Raw genomic sequence first — 22,819 nt, 5'->3', positions numbered from 1 at the left:
NGGGGGGGTGGCCGGTAATAGGCACATTCACCCTATATCAGTAATCGATTTTAAGTGAATAATAAGAAAAAAATATAACGAGAACAATTTCATTTTTTGTAAACTTTATTCAAAATTTAACTAATTAAATTTTTTAGAAGTCAAAAAAAAATCGAACAAACGAAATAGAAAATTTTTTACAACTACATTTCACTATAAAACGGGTCAGTATATATCTGATTAATAACTCAGTCGCTAGAGTACCAACTTACTAGCAATCTAGTTTTTCTCATTTTCTAGATGCAATATTATTAAATGTTAAATACACTTAACGCTAAGAAATATAATTAAGAACTAATATCTAACTTTAACGCAGCGAGTGCCGATTAGGCCATTCTGCATATAACATTGATATGTATAATACTTTAAAAGCTCCTTTTATATGTGTTTATTGCTTATGTAAGAAAATGTATTATTGAGAAAAAATAAACATAGTCTCGTTAAAAAAAAAAAGAGAGTACCAACCTCGAAATCAAAAGATCCCCGGTTCAATTCCTACTCACGGGAGAAACTTTTTTTCATTTTTTCGATGACCAAAATATCCTCGTGGATCGTCTAAGAAAGTCCTCGTGGATAAACTGGTGAAAATCTACATGAAATCTATGATCTTTCCTCGTGGAATCTGTAAACTGTCCTCGTGGAATCGATGTACTTTCCACGCTGTTTCCACTCTATTTCCACGCATAATCCATCTCCGATCAGCATCGATTTCACGTAGCTGATCCACGAGGAAATCCATATGCAACTATTTTCAACTGGGATAGTATGCATTTTGATGTAAATGTGAAAAATAAATATTGTTACACGTCCAATTTTATTTGTTTATTATTTTTAATTGAAAGTTTATATTATTTAAGGAATTTAGATTGCATATTCAAAAGTTCTCTGACCTCTGAGAAAAACGAATTAGAAATCACGAGGGCGGCCTTCTTTCTGCTACGCGCTGTCCTACGCGCATACAAAAGTTTCTGCTGTGGTACTATGCAAGTGTTGTTGTTATTAAAATATAATTGTGGAAATGGAAGACAGACTAAAAACAAAAAAATTCTGTATCGTTAGAGGATGTGATACAGTAAAAAAAAGTCGTAATGACAATAATATTAGTTTTCATAAGCCCAGGAACAATGATGAAGAAAAATATCGGTGGTGTTTAGCCCTAAAAATGAAAGAACTTCCTCGTACACCCCTTGTGTGTCATAAACATTTTTTGAGCGATGATTTTATACCAGGTAAAAAATTATATTTTTCGATTATATAATTAATCGAATTCAAGGAAGTTATTATATGTTCTATTGTTTATATTCTGCGTGCAGGTAATGGATTGAAAAACTATTTGAAAGTTGGAGTCATTCCTTCACAAAATCTCCCTGTTACTCTGAAAACATCTTTAACAAGAGATCCTAAACTGCCTAAAACAAGAAAAGAAAGATTAGAAAGAAGAAACGCTCAAAAGAAATTGTAAGTTTTTTTACATATTAATATATTGTAGGATAAATGAATAAAAACACAATCTGTATTATTATTAATATTATTTGCTTGATTAATATTTAACAGAAGATTAGAGAAAGAACAAGAAATAGTGGAAGAAAATTCTAATCAACGAGAGTATTCAAATCTAGTCAGCAGTCCAGTTCATGTTGTAGATCAAACTAGTTCTAATGAACAAACTACAGCAGAAAGAGATTTTGCAGATGATGAAATCCAAGTCAATGATTCATTCAATGAACAATATGCAGCAGATCCTATTAAAAAGGATCAAAACATTCAAGTAGATTATCAAAAATCTATAATTTCAAGTTTGTGCGACTCGGATGAGAATCTCCAAACTTTAACTGGTATCAAATCAAACAAACTTCTAAATATGCTGATAGACTGCATTAGTGATTTAAGAAAAAATAAGAAGAAAAAAGCCAACCAAATTTTATCAATTAGAGAGTGTATTTTGCTGACATTTGTTAAATTGTATCAAAATATAGCCTATCGTGTACTCAGTGTTTATTTTGGTTTAACAAGTGCAATGGCCAAAAAGTGTTTTGTACGTACTTTGAAGGAACTGGCACTAGTTTTAAAAAGTGTATTGAGGTGGCCAAGTTAACAAGAAATTTTAAGTAACATGCCTAAGTATTTTAATGATTATAAAGAAACTAGGATAGTGCTTGATTGTCTGGAAATTCCTGTAAAGAGATCAAAGTATTTAAAGTGTAGATTACTTACTTACTGTAATTACAAGTCAAGAAACACAATGAAGTTCATGATCGGTACTACTCCTTCAGGTCTTATTTCATATGTAAACAAGGCATATGGAGGTAGAGTATCTGACAAAGCCATTTTCAAACGTTCTCGCCTCTTGGACCGCATGAAAAGAGGAATTGATGCAATAATGGTGGACAAAGGGTTTCTAATTCAGAAAGAATGTTCAGATCTAGGAATAAAGTTAATTAGACCACCATTTTTGAAGAAGAAATCAAAACTCTCTCATACAGAAGTTACAAAGGGATCTGATATTTCAGCTGCAAGAGTTCATGTTGAGAGGCGGATTCAAAGGATTCGTAAATTTGCTATAATGCAAGGACCGTTATCTACAGAAATAGTACCATATATCAATATTATCATGACCGTGATTTGTGGTCTAACTAATCTGTACTCTCCCATTCTAGCGGCAGACAAATTTCTGTAAATAATATCTAACATGTTAATAAATATTTAATTATAAACATGAATAATTTATTTTAACTTTCATTTTCAACGTAAAATTCTAAACATGGAAGAACATAATAAAAATAAATTTTCTTTAAAACATTGAACATTTTACAAGTAAATGTGGGACTGTACTCGACTTCAAAAATCATCATGCTTTCATGGAATGAATAATAAACAACAAAATGACATCTGGGCAGTTCAATTAGCAACATCATACCCAATTGAACCTGGGCGCAATACTTATGATTCTCGTTTAATACATATTGTCCATTTACATTGTTTATAAAAGATAATTTTTCAATTAACTGACTAGCTGACACTGCATTTCCTCGTTCAGGACATTTTATTTCAATAAGCAATTTTGAGTCCCATTGTACTCCATCAGCGCTAAATCCCAACCAATGGCAAGTTGGATTGACTAGAAAGCCTGTTTTTTCTACATTAACATCAAGATTTTGTTCATACAATTAAGAATAGCCTTATCTTCATGGAGCGAATACCATGATTAGTACTTGTGTTCCCTTTGAAATTAGAATAAAATACACTTTCGCATTTTTTCATCCAATCTGGATTAGCATTAAATGAATAAGTATATAACTCATAGCATATGCTACCAGTAATTCTACACTTTCTGGCATTATTCCATATAATATTACTTTGCCCAAGAGTGTCCATAAATAATTTCACAGCTTCTGTATAAGTAATCTTGACATTTTTTTTCGCTCTGACAATCAACATCAACTTTCACTGATCTTAGATGTTCGTCACTCTTATCTAGTAAACTATGGACCAAAGACAGATGCAAAAGGTAATCCGGATTGTAAGGAGTTATATTAATTATGTAATCTGTCTTTCGCCTCTTTGAAAAATGGATAGCTGCCTCACCATCCGGTTCACCTGAAATGTTTATCAATGAGAAGTATGATCTTTTAACTTGTTGCACATTTTGCATTCTAATTCTAAAATATGCATAAAAGTTAGGTTTAAATATGGATATAAAAAGTAATTAGTAACTCACCTATTTACATGTAATAATGTTGAAAATATGTGCTTGCATTTTCCTCCAAGACCAGTGCACAGGAACATTTACATTGGATGATTTTGGCATCTTTTGTAATTGACAATTCAATATTTACCTCATGAGGTTCACCATGAATTTTGGAAATTGAACCACATAAGCTAATAAATTAATGTTTTTGTCGTCACGAAATTTAAAACCGCACAACAAGATATATGCTCTGCGGGCAAAACCGCTTCTCCTTCAATAATCGGTCTCTTTGAATCACCTAATATTGCTAAAATATCTTCTATATTTATTTCCAGACTTAATGTATCCATTTTTTAATAACAAAAGAGTACGTGTAGGCACTTGAAAAAGTTGAGCAACAAACAACATTTGTGTTAATGCACATAACAAATAACGATCAGTGCAGACCGGCAGAAGTTCGGCATTTTGTTTTGATTATTTTAAGATAAAGAAATGATCTTTTGAATGCCGTTAAAATTCTTAAAATAATATTAAGGTATAAACTTTCAATTAAAAATAACAAACAAATAAAATTGGGCGTGTAACAATATTTATTTTTCACATTTACATGAAAATACATGCTATTTTTCGAATATTCTCCCTTTCCTTTAGTACCCAAATTGACCACTAGGGAGCGTGGCGGTATAATCAATGAATGTATTCATGAAGAGAAAAGTACTATAAGTATTATGATCATTGGTTAAATAATTTTATTTAAAATAAAAGCTTATATACAAAATTTTATTTCAAAATTAATTACAGATAAATTATAATTAATGACTTGTGATTAACTGATCACCAAATAAACGCTAATTATTTAAAATTTTGAAATATTATTCCTTATGGTTGATATTAACATTCTTTGTGTAGATTATTTTATGATTTACAACTAAATAGGTAAACTAATCTAAATCTTTCATATACGAAATAGTATCACACAAATGGTTTACAGGTAATAGATTTTGGATTTTTGAAAGAATCGTGTTATCCAAAAATCCAAAAATAGTTCCAAAAAGTCTGAAAAAAATCAGGCGTAGTGTTCTTTAATTAATTCCAAACACTTTTTATTCTACAACTTTTTCTCGTAAAAATGATGGTTATCGAGTTAAAAATCATAGAAATCATTTTATGCCATACAGGTCTTCGGGAGTCAATTTTTATGATCGCCATCTTAAATTTCGTAATTATAACAATTTTACAATAAAGTATACATGTTATTGACCAAATTTATATGCGTGCGGTGAGACGCACGAGCGAATCTTCTTTCTGCGTTGAAATTTGAGTGAAACGAGTTTTTTTTTCGAAATTTCATGTTATTTTTTACAAAATTGTTTATAACTTTTTATTAAATAAATTTTTGAAAATTCTGACCCCAGATTCGAAAAGTACATAAAATTTTACGAAAAAAATGATGTCTAAAAAGTATTTTAAACAATTTTTAGTCGGTGTAATTCATCGCTATATATGTTATCCAAAAATGGTCATTTCGGGCGTTAAAGGGTTAAATCAAAATTAAAATATTATATGTATAAATTTTTTTTATGGAGTCCCACATTTTATCCTGAATGATATCATTTCGGATATCATTATGATATCATTATGATATCCGATATGATATCGGAATGATATCCGAAATGATATCATTACTTTAAGCCGGGATTAAGAGCCTCTTCATCAGTTTCAATAACTCCAGAAAGAACAAATGTATTAGATTCCTGGTTGGAATTTAAAAGTACTATTTGATTTAAGATTTCATCAAGCTTCATTGGCAATTGTAATATTTCAATATTAATAGCAAGATAAGCTCCAAACTTGTATGATACGATGCAATCATCGCTGCAACAATCACATTTTATGTGCAAATTATTGAAAAGTTACTTTGGACAAGTTTCTCCAAATTTACAATTGTGAACTTATCGCAGTTCCTGAAAACCAGAATCGTTTCATATCGCAACAAAATACTTCTTTGCACATAAGGCAAAGTCCAGTTACTTCATGAGAATAGTGGAGTTTCATTAATTTTTCAAAAATTAATCCAACCTTTTCATTGATGCTTATGCTGTCTCCTTGAGAAGATCCTATTTTTAACATCACTTTAGCACGAGTGTTATAAAATTTAACAAATCGACCAGAAGTTAAGCAATGAAGTAAACATCTAACTAAGCAAACATTGTTACAAATTTTTGAACATTTCAAGTCCTTACTAGTCTTAAAATCGTTATAATTCAAAAACGAAAATTTGACCACTTCCATGATGCTATCAATGGCAGACAAATTTTCCAATACATATAACTTTCTATTTATCATTCTTACACCATTTGGTGACTCATTTTGAACTAATTGATATCTTAATGATTTATTCCGAGTTGATGTTGATGTCTGTTGATGGATTGTTTTCCTGCCAGAGCAAGCATCCAAATATTTTCTACTTTTGGGCTTGACTGGGGATTTTTTAAGTTTGGAAGTGACTTTTGATGGTTGTGTATATTTGTGTAAAAGTTGTTGCTTTTTGGAAAAATCTTCTTTAACAGTATTAGACGTTGTTAAATTTTGATTATGGGCTGATAATTGGATTTCTGGATGATCTACTCCTATTTCATCAGTAACAGCATCTTTATTATTAATGATTTTGACATTGCAATTTTTTTGCAAATACTCACTTTTTTTTGGCTTGGCTTGGCTTTTAACATTAAAAATATTTGTTGATGGTTGTGTAGATATGGGCAAAAATTGTTTCAATGAAAATAAATGTTTCCCAACAAAATTAGATGTTTTATCTTGAATATGTACCAATTGGTTTTCTGAATTATCTAATTCTATTTCGTGGTCAAAGGCGTCTTTGTCATTAATTACTTTTTCATTACAGTTATTTTGTAAATATTCAGTACTTTTTGGCTTAAGTTGGGGTTTTTGAACTGCAACAGACTTTATTGGTTGTATTCATCTTTCATATTGATCCAAGATGGAAAATAACTTAAGAAAAGTTTAAACTCTGGATATAGTCCTGGCAAACAGTAAGCATTTGGCTTTGTTGTTTTCATACTACTATCTATATAATCTATTGAACTACTTTTTATTTTTTCTATGTGAAATTCTGTTTCATTACTAGTTTTAACATTCACCTCAATTTTATTTGTAAAAATATAAGCACAATTTTCTTCTTTTTCATATGATTGAAAACGATTAAACTTATCTTTAAGTTTTGAATTATTGAACTGGTTTTCCAACACTAATCTTGGCGTATTTATCATTTCTACAGAAGAAAACATAACTATAAATATATCTTTAACCATGCTATCAAAATCTTCACGATTCGAACATAAACTTAATTGAATGACACATTTGATATAAAAAATAATAGCTATTAATAAACTTACAATATCTATATGTAAATTAACTGGAACTTCAATATTGTTATAACATTTTGAAATGTACTCCTCAAAAGTGCACTGATTAACTGCTGACAAATGCCATCCATGATTCTCTGATCATAAATGATTGTCAAATTTGAAGGTAATGGTATTCTTGTCTTCAAAATGCGCAAAATAAAATTAGAAACAAATAATTTATCTATAGATTCTGAAAGGCCTTGAGCTAAAGATATTACTTGGTTTTCCATTCCACAAGATAATGATAGATATGAAACTGGTTCACTGATGTGACTTCTCATTTTTGTTTTATCAATAATATTACTTAGTACAATAAATGATATTGGCAATTTACAATTAATAACATCCTTTAACAGGTCAAGCTGCTCTTTTGAAAAATAAATAATTTCTAATTTGTTGCACGAAATTGAATTGATAATTTTACTGTAATTAACATCATATTTCATTTTATGAATAGTATCAAATTCATCAACATAAGTGTATGATTGATTAGGAATTTGTTCTTTGATTATTTCTTCATTGTTTTCGTTGCTTTTACAGGTATCTTGAACAGTTTTTGTAACACCTCTGGTTGGCCAGAAACTTGATATCTCAGAGTGATGAGAAAAAATCTTCCCTATTAACATTCAACGTTGTCTAAACGTTTTTTAAACGTTTAATTTGCAACCTTTAAACGTTTTAGAGAAGGGTTGAATAGACGTTGGAGCAACGTTGTATAAACGTTTAAATGTCCGCTTCCTAAAATCTTCTAAATGATGTATCAACGTTATAACAACATTGAGTCAACCTTAATTAAAAGTGTTAATCAATCAACTACGCGTTCAGAAAATTGCAAAATGAGGCACTTTTTAATTATAAACGTGCTGATTCCTACTTAAACTGTGAACTGCTCGGTGTACCCTGACCAGCGCTTTCATTAAGTACATGTATGTTTACGTATAATTTCCCTTAAATTACTTTTTGTGTAAATCTGAATCAATTGATTATACAATTGAGTAGATGGGTTTTTAGAGGAGAATCTGATACCATATATCGAGTAGTTTAAGTGTTGTTATTCTTTGTTTTGAAAGTGTTTGTGGTTTCCATTATTAAATGCTCAATACTCACTTTTAAATTATGACCATCATTCGTTACTTCAAAATAATCTAGATTAAAAATTCGGCAAATGGTTTTTTTGATTTACCTAAAAAATACGAGACATCTTTTAGGTAAGAGAGTGTATTTATGGTATCAGATTCTCTTCTAAAACCCCATCTACTCAATTGTATAATCAATTGATTCAGATTTACACAAAAAGTAATTTAAGGGAAATTATACGTAAACATACATGTATTTAATGAAAGCGCTGGTCAGGGTACACCGAGCAGTTCACAGTTTAAGTGAACGCGTAGTTGATTGATTAACACTTTTAATTAAGGTTTACTCAATGTTGTTATAACGTTGATACATCGATTAGAAGATTTTAGGAAGCGGACATTTAAACGTTTATGCAACGTTACTTCAATGTTTATTCAACCCTTTTCTTAAACGTTTAAAGGTTGCACATTAAACGTTTAAAAAACGTTTAGACAACATTGAATGTTAATAGGGATACTATTTTCCATGAATCCCCCAGCAGAAATTAACTTATTTCGTTTTGTAATTTTAAATAAGTTTTTGAGAACAAGAACATGTAAAAATATGTAAAAATTGTAATTTAATTTTGCATTTCATAACAATGTTTTATAACATACACGATAATGTAGCACAATTTTTATTAATTTACGGGCTATCCAAAATCATTAGTAAGATAATTTACCATTGTACTTTATGGCTCTGGATTACGGCAGAAAGAAAGTGGTCAAATTTCAGGGGTGTGATATTCGAATTTAGCCAATATGCAAGGATTCTTCGGTACATGGGCGGGAAAGATGACGATGATAGACTTGAAAGATTCAGTGCTGTGCAGATTCAGTGCTGTGAACCGATAATCGGGCAATTATAATAAACCAAGATTTATATCATAATTTTTTTTGATGACTCTAGGCGTAAACTCCTAAATAAGGAGTTAATTAGGAGTAAGGATGTGTAAAGCACGTGCCTCAAACGCAGGTAAACATGAAAAATTGGGTCGGTCCAATGAGCCCGGCTTAGCCCGACAATACTAGAGCACCAAAAAGCGTTGGATGAAATGTTCCTCATGTTCAAGATCAGAAGATCAGAAATGAGTACTTTATGCAACGGGTGTGGATATGCTTTTTCTGCAAAACGAGTAGAGTAATATTTTTATGCAATATAGACGAATGAATGAATGGTCGTAGAGTGAGAATCGTTTAAAGGTAGCGCGCGGCGCGATGAAAAGTAGTATAGAGTAGATGAGTTGTGGCGCGTTGCGCGCGAAACGCGTCGAAGCCCTTTTTATCGACTCAGTGGGGCAGTGTGGATAGCTGCGCAGAGAGCCAGCAGCAGTAGCAGCAGCAGCAGCAGCCCCTACAAGCGTCGTACTCGGGGGTAAGCAAGGGAGTCGGGAGCAGCGAGCGATCCGTAGTGTCAGCGTCGCGGCCACTCTGAGCGGGGCGCGCAGTTCCGCGCAAAAGCACAGCACGATCGAAAGCTGCCACGCAAGTCCAACTGCAATCGAGGCCTGGCGGTGCATCAGCGGTTTTTGCATCGGATCGAGTCCGAGTCGCGTCGTCCTGCCGTTATTAGCCGAGAGCAAGACCCGCGAGGACTGCGATCGATCGCCTTGGGGCACGTTCGATTAGTCGCGATTAGCTGAGCTGACGACGAATCGCCTGCTGAAACATGGACGTCGGCGGTGCCTACGGGGGTGGCAAGGCAGGTGCTGCCTTTGATCCGATCGCCTTCGTGCAGAGACCTCAGGTCATCCTCCGAGCAGTTTGCCTCGTAAGTGTCCCATCTTCTTTCATACTCGCGCGAATCGGCTGGGAGAGCAACAGCTAGGCTGCTTCCGCCAGCGCTAGTTTCGCGCGTATCGATATTGATTTTTGGCCTCGGCAGCTCGAGTATTTCGGCGACAAGTTTGCTCGACGTCGCCTGGCCGCAGCTTTTCCTCGGCCGATGGAACAAGTGCCCAAGAGCGCCGGACAAAAGCGACAAAATGTCATTCGCTCGGGCTCGATTGGCTCGCGATGATACTGCGTCGCTCGCAATAATACAAGGATCTTTGCCCGCATCGACCGGTCTAGAGATCCTTGAGCGAGCGTGTCACACAAAGGTGGATGTGGAATAGGTGCGCGCGCCTCTCCGCGAACACTCGCGCTCTACACCCACGTCCTACGTTCTCGCGAACGACGCAAAGCCTACTGGTCGCTAGCGTACTTGTCTCTCCTTTTCTTTTGGCTCGCGCATCGCACCCTCGTTGTGCCTGCTTATTCCTATGCACTTGCACTCCTCTGCCTTGTTGCTCGCTTCGAAATAAATAACAATCTTGTACTTGGTAATGGCGACCAATGAGAAAAATAGGTACAACTGCTCGAGTCGATGAAACTCGACTCCTCGCGTATTGCGTGTCAACACACGTGCACGTGTTTACGGCCACGAGCTATTTGAACTTTTTCCTCGTTGATTATCGATTGCGAGCATGGATGAAATGGCCCCATCACTTAATTTACCCAATGTGATTCACGTGACACGTGATACTACGATACACAAATGTAGGGAAAGAAGACTGGCTTTATTGCGGGGTGCTCTATTCCAACGCGAGGCAATAGGGGCTACTCCTATATCTATATACTCATCTATATACTGCAAGTTTATGACGTTCTGTGTAAATCGTTGTTCTAGACAATGACACACTGAGGCTGATTTTCTAGGTCGAGGATGAACTTATCAATGTACGCTAGATACAGAGCCCTGTATTATTTTAAAATAAGATCAGTATCGCCCTCTATTGACTTTTCTATTGCATAATGATGAAACGCACAAATTGACAGCATTGCATTTTCGATCTCGCTTTCAAAAGTCGATGATATATAATGAATAATTGCAGCCATCATCACCCTCATGCGCAGCATCGCTGTCCACGTGCAGTAAACTTAATACGCAGATATACCGCGCGAGATAGCTATGCTGGGCTAGATTGTCCAGAAACCTGCTTGCATTAGTACTCGCGATACTTTTTCTAGCTCCCAAACCCCAACCTATTTTTTTTTACACCGTCTCGTACTAGTCATCTTCTTTGATCTCAACTCCTAAAAATGACTGAATACATGTATTATCGCTTGCCCTGAACTAGAACCATTCATTTTCATAATATTAACCCTTGATTATACCTAATTGCTAGTATTGTACCAACTACAAGTCGGATGCATCAGTCATGGCATCACCGCTCTGATGCTAAATCTTAGGTTTGTTGAAATTGTCAGCAGCGTTAAATGTCATACTCCCAAAAGTTCCCATAATTCAGCCAAGCTTGTGATAGTTAAGCACTCATTACTGCACTTAGCAGTAAACTTTTTTTATTTTAAAAAATGGCTCAGAAGTGTCAATGTTTTTGTCAAATACCGCAGCAACAAACTCTAACCGCCGAGTACTTGATAAATGAATGGACCGCATTGCAAAAATAAACTGACCATCAGTCTTTTTTCACCACGCAAAAACCAATCATTTTTTGAATGTATGTGTGTGCGACGGATTAAGTAGGAGGTATTAATTTCATAATTGGTTACGCACGTTTATTTTTAACTAGCAGATTACCTCGCTCACTAACGCTCGCTCGGTGGAGTTTTGTAAGAATTTTTAAGAAAGCAAAAAATATAAAATAAGTTTTCGCAAGGTATATACCAGGTATATATAATGTATATACCTTGTATTTACAAGGTATGTACCAGGTATATTTATATAATGTATATACCTTGTACAATGTACATACCTTGCAAATACAAGGTATTTATTATTTATATACATTGTAAATACAAGGTATATATATAACAAAATTATTTTTTTTTTAGTCATCGATTTTCCAGATTTGTTGGGGAAGCCAGAATTTTAACGCGAGATTCATTCAACGCGTGATATATAGAGATAAGATATGTGTAGTATAGTAGTGCAACTAAACTTTCGCTTAACTAACGGCTGCCTCGCGACAGTCCCATCAAAAATATATCAAAAATATATCAAAAATATAAAAATGTTCCAACAATTTGATAAAGTTCAACAGCTGTATGTTCAAAGGCTGCGATGCATGATAATGAAGAAACCACCGGTTTAATGCTTAATCCTATGCCATATCTTGCATCTTCACAAATGAGCAATGTGAAAAGTACTGAGAGCTCTACATTACGCGTACTTGCCCAGCTTGTAGTGTTGCACTGGACGAAGTGACATGAGTTACATTGATACACAATAGCATACGCAAGAATCATATTTAAAAACTAGTCCCCCATGACCCGAGTACTGCTCGTAATATAATTACACTTGTTAGTGCTAAATTTACTTTTATATATGATATAACTTTTTATGTCAATTATATCATAAAAATAACAACTCACAATGAATCGCAAAGAAATTTAATAAATCATCATCTCTTTTTCAGCTGTTTTCCATTATTGTTTTTGGATGCATAAGTAGCAAAGGATATATTGAAGAGGACGGAAAAGATATATGTCTGTATAACAGAGATGCAAATGCGTGTAACTATGGCACAGGCATTGGCGTCATAGCCTTTTTGGCAAGCATCGGTTTTTTAGCCGGTGAATATCTTTTCGAACAAATGTCGTCGGTCAAGACAAGAAAGCACTACGTTTTGGGAGACCTCGGGTATACTTACTTTTTCAACACATTTCTAATCATTCTTTATTTCTGCTGAAAAAAAATACTTATAATAACTTTTCAGCTTCTCTGGATTCTGGTCATTTCTTTACTTCGTTGGGTTTTGTTATTTAACTAATGCCTGGAACAAATCCACTCCGGCGAGCGACTATGGTAAAAATAATGTGCAAGGAGCCATTGCGTTCTGTTTCTTTTCCATTTTTTCTTGGGTAAGCTCCACGATTTTGCTATTTAATTCAAAAATTATAATGGCCATCTTTAATCCAACTCTAACGTCTTATGTTATCCCATTGTAGGCAGGATGTGCATGGTTCGCATTTCAGAGATTCAAGCAGGGAACCGATGCCGCATTCACTCAGAGCTATGAAGCTGACCCATCGCAGAGCCAAGGATACACGAGTTACCCTGACGCAACAGACGCCGCATATCAAGAACCTCCCTTTGGTCAACAGCAACAGAGAGGAATGGGCGATTTCCAGGCTCCTACTTATTAATCGGCCAAACAGTGCACAACCAACGACTAATACCCAATGGTAATTTTTGCGATATAACAAGAGCGTTATGTTATACTCATGTAGGATCTGGGTCAATCATTGATCTTATGTAAAATCAATCATTTCTTTTGTTTTTTTTGCCGCTAATTGATTTTAACAATGCATTTATTTTTAAAATATATCATTAAATTTTTTTTCAAAGCCAAAAACATAATAAATAAATTAATTTGGATTTACATCAAGTGATCAATCATTGTTTCATGAGATTTCAGGACAAATAACACATTAATTGTATAAAATAATCGTTATTATATAGAAAAATAAACAAGTATAAGGGCGCAACAAAGGGAACCAAAAGTGAATGTTAAAAAGCGTAAAGTATAAAGATTGTGCCATAAAAAAGGCCTCATGTTAAGTCAAGATATATTAAATTCTACAAAAGTAGAGACCGATCCTGTTTAAAACCTAAAATGATCAATAATTCCAGCACATTTATGTATAATGTATATTTGAATGTCTTCAAAAATAAGCATTTGAGAAAATGACAAAATTAGTTTGAAAACAAACTTTTTTGTTTTCTCTGCTTGTTTTCTTCTTATTTTAAATTTAAGATGAACGTTCACTACCGGATAAAATAAAAACATGCAAATTTTGCGACCTCATAGATACATTATAATCAAGTATTCATGCAAAAAACGTCCATACTCATATTTTATGGATCTTTGATTCGTTAAATTATCGAAAGTTAAACATCATTGTTAGTGATTATAGATACAGTGTCCCAAAATGCTTTTGCGACTAGTTTAATACTTTTAGAGTAAAATTTAATCTTTCAGGCATACATTTTTCTTTAGCATGAGAAGATACGAAAATTTGATGTAATCTAAAATTGCCAAACTGTTATAGTCGCTAATTGCTGCTAGTCTCTCCTTAACTACAGCAATACTAATGGATAACCGTTACTTGTTGATGGAATAAAACTAAAATTATTCGTTAATAATATTTGAAGAATTCGAATGACGTATAAGCCAACAAAATTAACATGTATGAAATTTTTCTTTTTACATGATCAGTTATTCCATAACTTGTGAATAAAAATGTTTTTAGAAAATAAAATAAATTATTCTCGTCTAATAAATAATCTTTCAATTTATTTAATGAATCAAAAAAGTGGTCGATAGAAAAGAACCATTTAAAATTCACACATCCGATTGTTTTGTTATTAAAAATTTCATTTTCATAGATTATACAAGTAATTGGTATTAAGTAAACACTTCATTTTTTCGATTATCCATAACTTCATTATTAAATAAGTTTCGCTTATCAATAATAAGTCGCTGGTTGAAAAATTACAATAAGAAGAAGAACAAAAATTACTATCGATACAATTATACCACAAATAGGCTGTTTATGGTAAGGCATAGTTTTGGGCCCGATCGTTACAAAAGCTCTGTGGTGTGTGACAAAGTTGCCACGTTACTTGTATCGTAAATTACTATTATTAAATTTTGGTAGAAAGTGGCGTAATTTTTTTGTAATAATTAATTAAGGTTGAGTTGAAAAATAACTCATAATAGTTTATGATTTTGCACAATATATTGAACATCAAATTTTAAGTGCATGAGGTGAATGTACGGAACGCAAGTTATTGAATTCAAAATTATAAAGAAAAATGAAATGTCTGCTAAAGATATTATTGACGAAAAATGCATATACAAAAGACAAAAGTGCTTCTATAATGGTCGTACGTAAATATATATTATATAAATTATAACAATAATATCATATATTTAATAAGGACAGAAAGTAAGAGTTAAATGATGTTAACATCTCAAGTTAGCTGAACAAAAATGCATCAGATTCAAGTTATATAATATGTAGAAATAAGTCGATGAAATAGTAGCTTGCTATATTGCATTTGAATTATTGTGACAACAATTTTTCTTTATTACTTTTGTTCAAGCGCTTATTTTAATAGAGCATTAAAAGTTACATGCGCTCAACATGTCAACAATAATGTTAACTAATTTTTAGATAATGTTGATTTCACTGCCCAGCGAGAGAATTATTAAAAAAAAATAGGCTTTCTTAATTTAAGTCATTTTGAGTTCATTTAATGTGCTTATTGATTTAATAATGTATCAACAATGTAGATTTTGAAAGCTTTTAAAATATTAAAAATTGATATAAATTTTCATTATAATTTAGGAGAAAAATAATAGATAGTATTGTTACAAAAAATGAATAGTTATCATTTATTTACGATATGATTGATGTAAAACACTTCCACGTTGATCTGGTCATAAGTGTATTACCCAATTTGAACTTCTAGCGTAAATAACGATGATTAAAGTTGATAATTATTTGATGAAATTCCTGAAAAAAATCGACCATATGCATCTCTTGAACATAATACATAAGCATTCAAATTAGTTTGTTGAGAGATTACTTTTCACTTAGGAGCGTCTAAATAATCTGAATATTTCTGATAAAACTCTAGTCTCCTTTTTATTGTTGTATTTTTTATTTTTTTATCGAGGCATATTTTATCAGAATTGCATTGAATAAAAAAATAAGAAAATAAGCTGTGTGTAAATAAATTCAATCACGCGGACGATGAGAAAGTTTTGATTATTTTCAAAGTGAAAATAAATTGTATATTTTTATCACTATTAATACTTCAATAACCCTTTCACATCGATGATTTGATTAGACTTTTACGATGTGAGTTCTGATATGTGAAATCAGCTGCTATTATAACATTCCAATTAAACGAAAATCAATCGTAAAGGAATATATTTGTGAACTGTTAAAAAAAGTTTCTGGCTGAAAAGTCTGTGCTAAATTAACTTAAAAATAAATGTAAATTATCTAAGGACGAAAACCAATTCTGTTAAATGCCGTTTGTGGTATAACTGGCTATAATTATAAAAAATTGTACCTTGTACCTACTAGTAAATTTTGAATTGAGATATCAATAAATATCATTTGTAAATTGGTTTTTTCTGATAAAATGTATCATAAAAATCCATTTTTCAGGATCCATACTTTTAATTGAATTCAACTAAAAATAAATGAAATTATTTATTGTGTTAAACGGTTCCAATTTATGATTAAACCTTACTCCAACTATGTAATAAAATACGTTTTATCAATCAAAATGCTATGGTTGAAAAATATTGAATGTATTTTTCTCAGTCTTTTTAAACGATGAAAGATTCATATGATACAATTCGCGAAAATATTATAAAATAACTTCACTACTTTGCATAGTGTAAAGATATTTTTTAATATAAAAAAACTAGTCCAATTATTTACTTATTCCAGTGCGAAAAAGTGTGTACAATGATTTCAATTTTTTTACTCTTTTTAATAAAATATCGTTTTTACTACAAACAAAATAGAAAAGTGGTCAAATATCACACATTTAAATCAATTTTGAGTCATTCTTTTTCGTGAAAATCGTTTTTACAATAATATTCAAAAACTTTTACATTCATTATTTACAAAAACATTTTCTATTTACATGTAATAATTATATAAAATGTCCAATGAAGCAATATATTCAGTCTGAATTCTATTTTGAATATCTAGAATTGAGTAGAATTGAGTATTGACGTAGACAATAATTTGCTAATATAAATATATTTATATGAAATTAATCACACATTGTTAAAGTTCAAATTACACAAAATTTTAAAATCTTTCTTCAAAAGACCAGTGATTCTATTACGTGTACTTTATACTAGCGTATTTTTGTAATAGTGAAAGGTAGTTAAACTTTTCATAAATTTTTATTTGATATGTTTAAAGTATGATATTGCTTCTTTTTAAATTATGGTTGAATCTTTATTCTCATAAAATCATTTATAGATGAGTAATATATTATTACAATTAAACATTTTTCATTTTTATTTGTAAGTACATCGGTTTCAGTTAAAATCCACAACAGCAAGATGATATTGTAAACATAGCGAATTAAGGGCCCTGCCTATGCTACCCTGTATACTATTGTTAGTATTGCCGATAATTTTATACACATGAGTGACCCCTACAACTCTTTGTTTAAATTTCTTTGCTGTAGCAGAAATAAGTTCGAACCAGTCGTATAATGTTGTAAAACTGTCTTTATGGTGAACATAAACGACATTAATAACGATTAGGAAATGTGTGGTAGAAATTTTTATGGCAAGATGTCAGAAGGATCGGGCATAAACACAGGCTCTTACGGGAGCCAAGTAGTTAATAAATTTTTAAAAATAAATCAACCATTTTTTAAGTATCTGATGTGATAAAGATCATCTGTATTCAAATATGTTCCTGAAAAAAAATGTTTGTCAAAGAACTTCTATCCGATTAAAGCGTTGTGACTTTATATATGACGTTAATTTGGCTGCTGTAGCTCTCCATAATCTCACTTTATACAGTCATAGAAATTTCTCATTTCCTAATAGTACACGGGTTGGCATGAGCAGAGTCGCTAGTGCACTAAATTTACGTTTTCTGCTCGATACCAAATTAGAGACACTCGGTTGTATCACATTAGATGTAAAACGATTCGCTTTTCAGCAGAAAACATGAACAGAGCGAAGCAGGCAATGCGCATGCTTACGTGTATACTATTGTTATTATTGACGTACGTTATGCACTCAGATGACCCCGACTAAACTGGGCTTACGTTTTGTGCAGGGAACTGAATCGTTTAACATTTGGTATATACTTGTGTGACATTAGTCTTACACGCGATAAAAACGTAAACATAGGGAAATCGGGACTATCTATGCTAGCTCGTGTACTAGGTATTGTTTTTTTTTGACGCAAATCCTGTACACACAAGCGAACCCTATATCACTAAGCCTACATTTTTTCCGCTTGTCAAATCTGTCACCCAAATGTACATGCAATTTGCATCTTTCATACATGATATCAGTTTCTTTCCTAAGAGAAATTTTGTACAAATCAAAATATAAAAGTCTCCCCATCAAGTGCATGTATACAATGAAAGTTATATCACATTATACTAAATGTAAATTACACCATTAAATTAATGATACATTATAAATTATAAAACAGTACATTTTTAATGTATCTTCAACGGAATAAAAATTTTATTCGTTTTCAATAAAAAATAATAATAAATAATTGCACAATTATCTAACGATTTAAAAATCTTATATTACAGTAACTTCCTTGTGCATTGCGGTTATTTATTTACAAATCACAAATTTTCGTCATCATAGTCTTCACGTTCAACGACGATTCCATTATTTATTTCAAATTCCACAAATTCGTCAAATAGGCTAGGCCATGCTTCAGATTCATCATAATCTGAAAAATCTTCTTTTACACAATCAATAAAAGCTAGAAACATTAGCCAAGTATCACGTGTAATAAATTTCACTCTGCGGCACTCTAAAAAGTTTATCCATCTATCGAGAATATTTGGTCTATGTATTGTAAAAACTAAAATCCAAAGCTTAATTGCTATATCTGCAGGAAGATTTCTTTGACCAATTTCATTATCCAAACCGAACTTATAAACAAACTTGTATAAGTCCCTAAACAGTTTACGATTTTTTTCGAGTTCATTACAAATAGTTGGTAAAATTTCACGTATTTCCTTTATACTTTCAACTTTCATAGACTTGAGTCCATCTTCAAACTCTTTTTGTGTAAATTTACACATCTGACGTGCATTTAACTTCCATGCTAATACTAAGATTTGAAAATCTGTAGGTGCAAGATTTAAATCTTTGCACAATAAATCAATACCTTCGACAGATATTGCGTTTCCGTTTGGTGCCTGAAATATAATTATTGTATGATAGTGAAAAAAAATGAAAACTGTCCGATTTTGTATAATATTAAATTTTATGAAAACAGGAGAAAAAAATATATGAAAAACTTTGTTAATTGTAAAATTAAAGTCAAGTTATTTTGTAGGTCGGGAATAAACTTCAATAAATACCTTATACTTTTCAAATAACGCTTGTATTTTGTTCCTTTCTTCATTATTTTCATTATCAAGATTCATGATAGATGTATTATTGTCATTTGATCTCTGTCGTCTTCGTCGAGGAGGCCTGGAACGACCTGACCCAGCATTAGGAGCGGTGGTTTGCATTAAAGGTGTTGGTACCATTACCAGGGGTACTGTACGATTATCATTGCAGCTAGTACACGGTGATACTATCGATGGTGCAATATGATGGTATATCATTCTGTTAGCGTCACAGTGACAAGATCGAGCGGATCTGCGATGCCCATCATTACGAGAATTATTGCTTGTACCCACATCATCAGGAAGTTCGCGATTTTCTTCTGCTTGAACCAAATGTCCTTGACAGCTCCCTATCAGTGAAACATTTATATTAGTGTGATTAAAAACAATAGGACTTCAATAGTTCTACCGTTTTTTTGTTCCAAGATAGTTGACTGATTCATCCCACCTGATGCAGTAGGCACCTTGCAACACGATAAACAATTGCCCATTGATATTACTGAGTGTATCAACAACACCAATTATGCCACATCAATAATTAGACCATGAACTAGCTTTTTTAGCTGAAATTTGCTCAAAGAAAAATTAGTGACAATTTTTTAGGGTCAAGAGTTAAAGAGACTTCAAATTCATAATTTGAAACTACTTGTAAATATATTTTATAAATATTTATTAAGCATCAATCTGAAATAAAATGCTTTCTAATTCCGTGAGTCTTAGATATGAAAGATTGAGAAAAAGCTCTTAATTAACTCAATCGTTGAATAATATTTCAACAGTCAATGTCATTGTTACCCCAACTTAAATTTTTCTCATGCGAAAGTTTTATAAGGTCTAAAACAGTCTTAAAAAGTCTTAAAAATATGAGGATTTTGCACACCTGATTAATGATTTTAAAGAGGTCATAAGAGTTTTTGAAAATTCATAAAATCTCGTGGAGGCTCGATTTTTTAGCAAAAATGTTAAGTTTTTTTTTAATTTTTTTTCTACATTGTTCATATGGTTACCTGTAAAATTTGTTCACCATGACTTTTGGCGAACGTTGATACCGATCAAAAAAATTTTTAAAACTATTCAAAACTTTTATCAACACTTAATAACTCTTGGTAACTCTTTAAAACAATTAATGTCACTTGTAAACATGTTTTTAAATTAAGAAAGCGATTGCCTTACCCGTCTTAATACTTTGGAAACTAAATATTAGATTTCGCATAAATCTTTACAATTTTTTTATATCAATTAAAACTTTTATAAAGTTTAATTAACTCATAAAAATCATGGTATGAAATCCGAAAATTTATAAGAATTTTTAAAACTTATTCAGACTTTAAAAGAGTTTTTAAGAATTAGTGTATGATAAATTTCCGTAGGGGTAAGACTTATGAGTTAATATTTATGAGTTAAAATTAGATTTCTATGCAAATTCGTAAATAAATAGATAGAAACATCTTCAATGGATGTTAAGATCAAGTACTGATCAACTTTATTAATTATAGTATAAGTTCGACTTTTAATATAACCTCAAAATACATATAACTAGCATTTTCGTTAATATTATTGAAAAAATAGTGGACAATTTTACGCTCCTTGTACGAAAATATTGGTAGTTTTCACATAAAAATAACATTTACTGTTAATAAAAACATAAAAAATTGGGATATTTCTATTATAAAATTTTTTATTTATACAAACTCACAAAGCATCTGGTAAAAATGCATCACGCCGTGGTCGCTAGGATTACTGTGTTTACTAGAGTTCCACATTTTTTTATGTGTTAAAAATTTTGTTAAACCACCGAATCACTAGCTTTAAAAATCTCAATAACTAAAGGAATTCACTGTTTAAAATATAACAATAACACAGAATCAAATATTGAGCCAAGTAATGATATAAAAGCGTTGACTACTTGCTGGAATAGAGGCAAAAAACAAAGTGGCTCTGTACACATTCTCGGCACCGCTATTTATAGCGTTTCGAACCCTGCTAATCTAAAAGTGACAGAAGTTCGAACACAAGAAATGGAATCGCGCGGAAAAATTCGAAAATGATAATAATTTTGAAATATTATACTAAAATATTTTTGATTACATTTACGCAACTACAACTAAACTGGATTTAGATACAATTTAAACTCAAAATTTTTTTATTGAATTTTTAACAGGATTTTTTCTCCTTTTTGCATTGCATTTTTTGATACTCCAGTAGTATATTTTACACCTAGGGAGTGAAAAACTGGAAATTCTCAGAGCATGTGTAATTTATCAGCCTAGGCGAAGTCGAGGCCGATTTAATCACGTGCTCTGAAACTTCCTTTTTTCGTTACATAGGTGCAAATACAATTTTTTGTGAATCCCCCAGCCTAAAGTAACATTTTCATTTCGCTTACAAGGAGAGCCTTTCATCTGCGGGTCACAGATCCTTACCAAACTTGTTTAGGGGTCTTCTTCTACATGATAATGAAGCCCCCTATAGTTACTTTATTCCAATGGGCCCTGGAAAGAGTTATAGAGCAGAAAAAAGTATTAAATATAATATAACGTTAAAAAATACCACTTATTGGTATCAGGCCTTGTTCAAGTCTAACTCTCTCAAAAATATTTCTACATGAACTTTTATGGATTCTAAACACTTTTGCAAACAATAAACAATTGAACTCAATTGGTTTGCTGTGTTAAGTTTTAAAAAGCGCACCAATTTGAGCTAAAATTAACGTACCAAACAATAAATATTGATATAAATTATATGAAAATGTTTTTATTTGTATAACTCACATATCCCTTCTCTTCACCTATTCCTGACACTTATCTGGAGTGAATTTACATATGTTTTGAGTGCCAGAAATAGGTGAGAAAGAAAGAACAGTAAGTTTTATAAATGAAAACATTTTTACATGATTTAATATAAATATTAGTTGATAAATGCATAAATTTTAGCTTGAATTGGTTCGCTCATTGAGACTTTTTCAGTAAACCAATTGAGTTAAATTATTTATTGATTGAAAAGGTGTTTTGGACATTAAAAACTCAAAGTATAAATACTTCTCAGTCAGTTAGAATTGACTGTGTAAACCTGATACCATTATACGCTATTATATGGTATTTTATACATTATATTATATTATATACTTTATGGTGCTTTATAATGGTTTCCAGGGCCCATTGGAATAAAGTAACCATAGAGGGCTTCATTATTATGTACAAGGAGACCCCCAAACAAGTTTGGTAAGGATCTGTGACCCGCAGGTGAAAGACTCTCCTTGTTAGTGGGAGTAAAATGTTACTTTAGGTTGAGGTGGCACAAAAAATTTTAATTTTGCCCTGAGATACAGCTGTTTCCGTGAACCTTTTTGGTATACTTTACGCGTAAGGTGATGCCGAAGCCCCGATTTTTACTGACC

The 22,819-nt window shown here is 32.0% G+C and overlaps 3 protein-coding genes across 3 annotated transcripts; 2 read left to right on the top strand and 1 right to left on the bottom strand.

Moving 5' to 3' along the window:
* The first annotated feature begins 747 nt into the window (after window positions 1-747).
* LOC106658859 lies at window positions 748-2,716 on the top strand. The gene is given in 4 exon segments (XM_014380999.2): window positions 748-816; window positions 897-1,268; window positions 1,353-1,497; window positions 1,594-2,716. Coding segments are annotated over 3 exon segments (1,479 nt in total). The 5' UTR covers window positions 748-816; window positions 897-1,057.
* Window positions 2,717-9,644: 6,928 nt separating this feature from the next.
* LOC106658642 (synaptogyrin) lies at window positions 9,645-16,518 on the top strand. The gene is made up of 4 exons (XM_014380665.2): window positions 9,645-10,041; window positions 12,692-12,915; window positions 12,992-13,136; window positions 13,224-16,518. Exons 1-4 carry the CDS (start codon window positions 9,940-9,942, stop codon window positions 13,419-13,421), a joined length of 669 nt encoding a protein of 222 aa, XP_014236151.1. The 5' UTR covers window positions 9,645-9,939; the 3' UTR covers window positions 13,422-16,518.
* A 98-nt stretch (window positions 16,519-16,616) lies between these two features.
* Window positions 16,617-21,349, bottom strand: LOC106658654 (DCN1-like protein 3). The gene is made up of 4 exons (XM_014380696.2): window positions 21,119-21,349; window positions 19,832-19,985; window positions 19,390-19,772; window positions 16,617-19,224 (listed from the first exon to the last, which is right to left on the bottom strand). The coding sequence occupies exons 2-4, from the start codon at window positions 19,911-19,913 to the stop codon at window positions 18,640-18,642; spliced, it is 1,050 nt and encodes a 349-aa protein (XP_014236182.1). The 5' UTR covers window positions 19,914-19,985; window positions 21,119-21,349; the 3' UTR covers window positions 16,617-18,639.
* Between the last annotated feature and the right edge of the window lie 1,470 nt (window positions 21,350-22,819).

Source organism: Trichogramma pretiosum, unplaced genomic scaffold (genome assembly GCF_000599845.2).
Source record: "Trichogramma pretiosum strain Unisexual culture from Peru unplaced genomic scaffold, Tpre_2.0 scaffold5, whole genome shotgun sequence".
NCBI lineage: Eukaryota > Metazoa > Arthropoda > Insecta > Hymenoptera > Trichogrammatidae > Trichogramma > Trichogramma pretiosum.
Note: the sequence above shows the minus strand (reverse complement) of the source record. Positions and strands in the feature narration are given on the sequence as shown.

Coding starts and splice junctions, on each gene's coding strand:
- LOC106658642 (XM_014380665.2), top strand. CDS start 9,940: ATGGACGTCGGCGGTGCCTACGGGGGTGGCAAGGCAGGTGCTGCCTTT. Junction 10,042..12,691: donor TCCTCCGAGCAGTTTGCCTC/GTAAGTGTCCCA, acceptor TCTCTTTTTCAG/CTGTTTTCCATTATTGTTTT. Junction 13,137..13,223: donor TCTTTTCCATTTTTTCTTGG/GTAAGCTCCACG, acceptor ATCCCATTGTAG/GCAGGATGTGCATGGTTCGC.
- LOC106658654 (XM_014380696.2), bottom strand. CDS start 19,913: ATGGGCAATTGTTTATCGTGTTGCAAGGTGCCTACTGCATCAGGTGGG. Junction 19,773..19,831: donor TATCTTGGAACAAAAAAACG/GTAGAACTATTG, acceptor TTTCACTGATAG/GGAGCTGTCAAGGACATTTG. Junction 19,225..19,389: donor CGTTATTTGAAAAGTATAAG/GTATTTATTGAA, acceptor ATTATATTTCAG/GCACCAAACGGAAACGCAAT.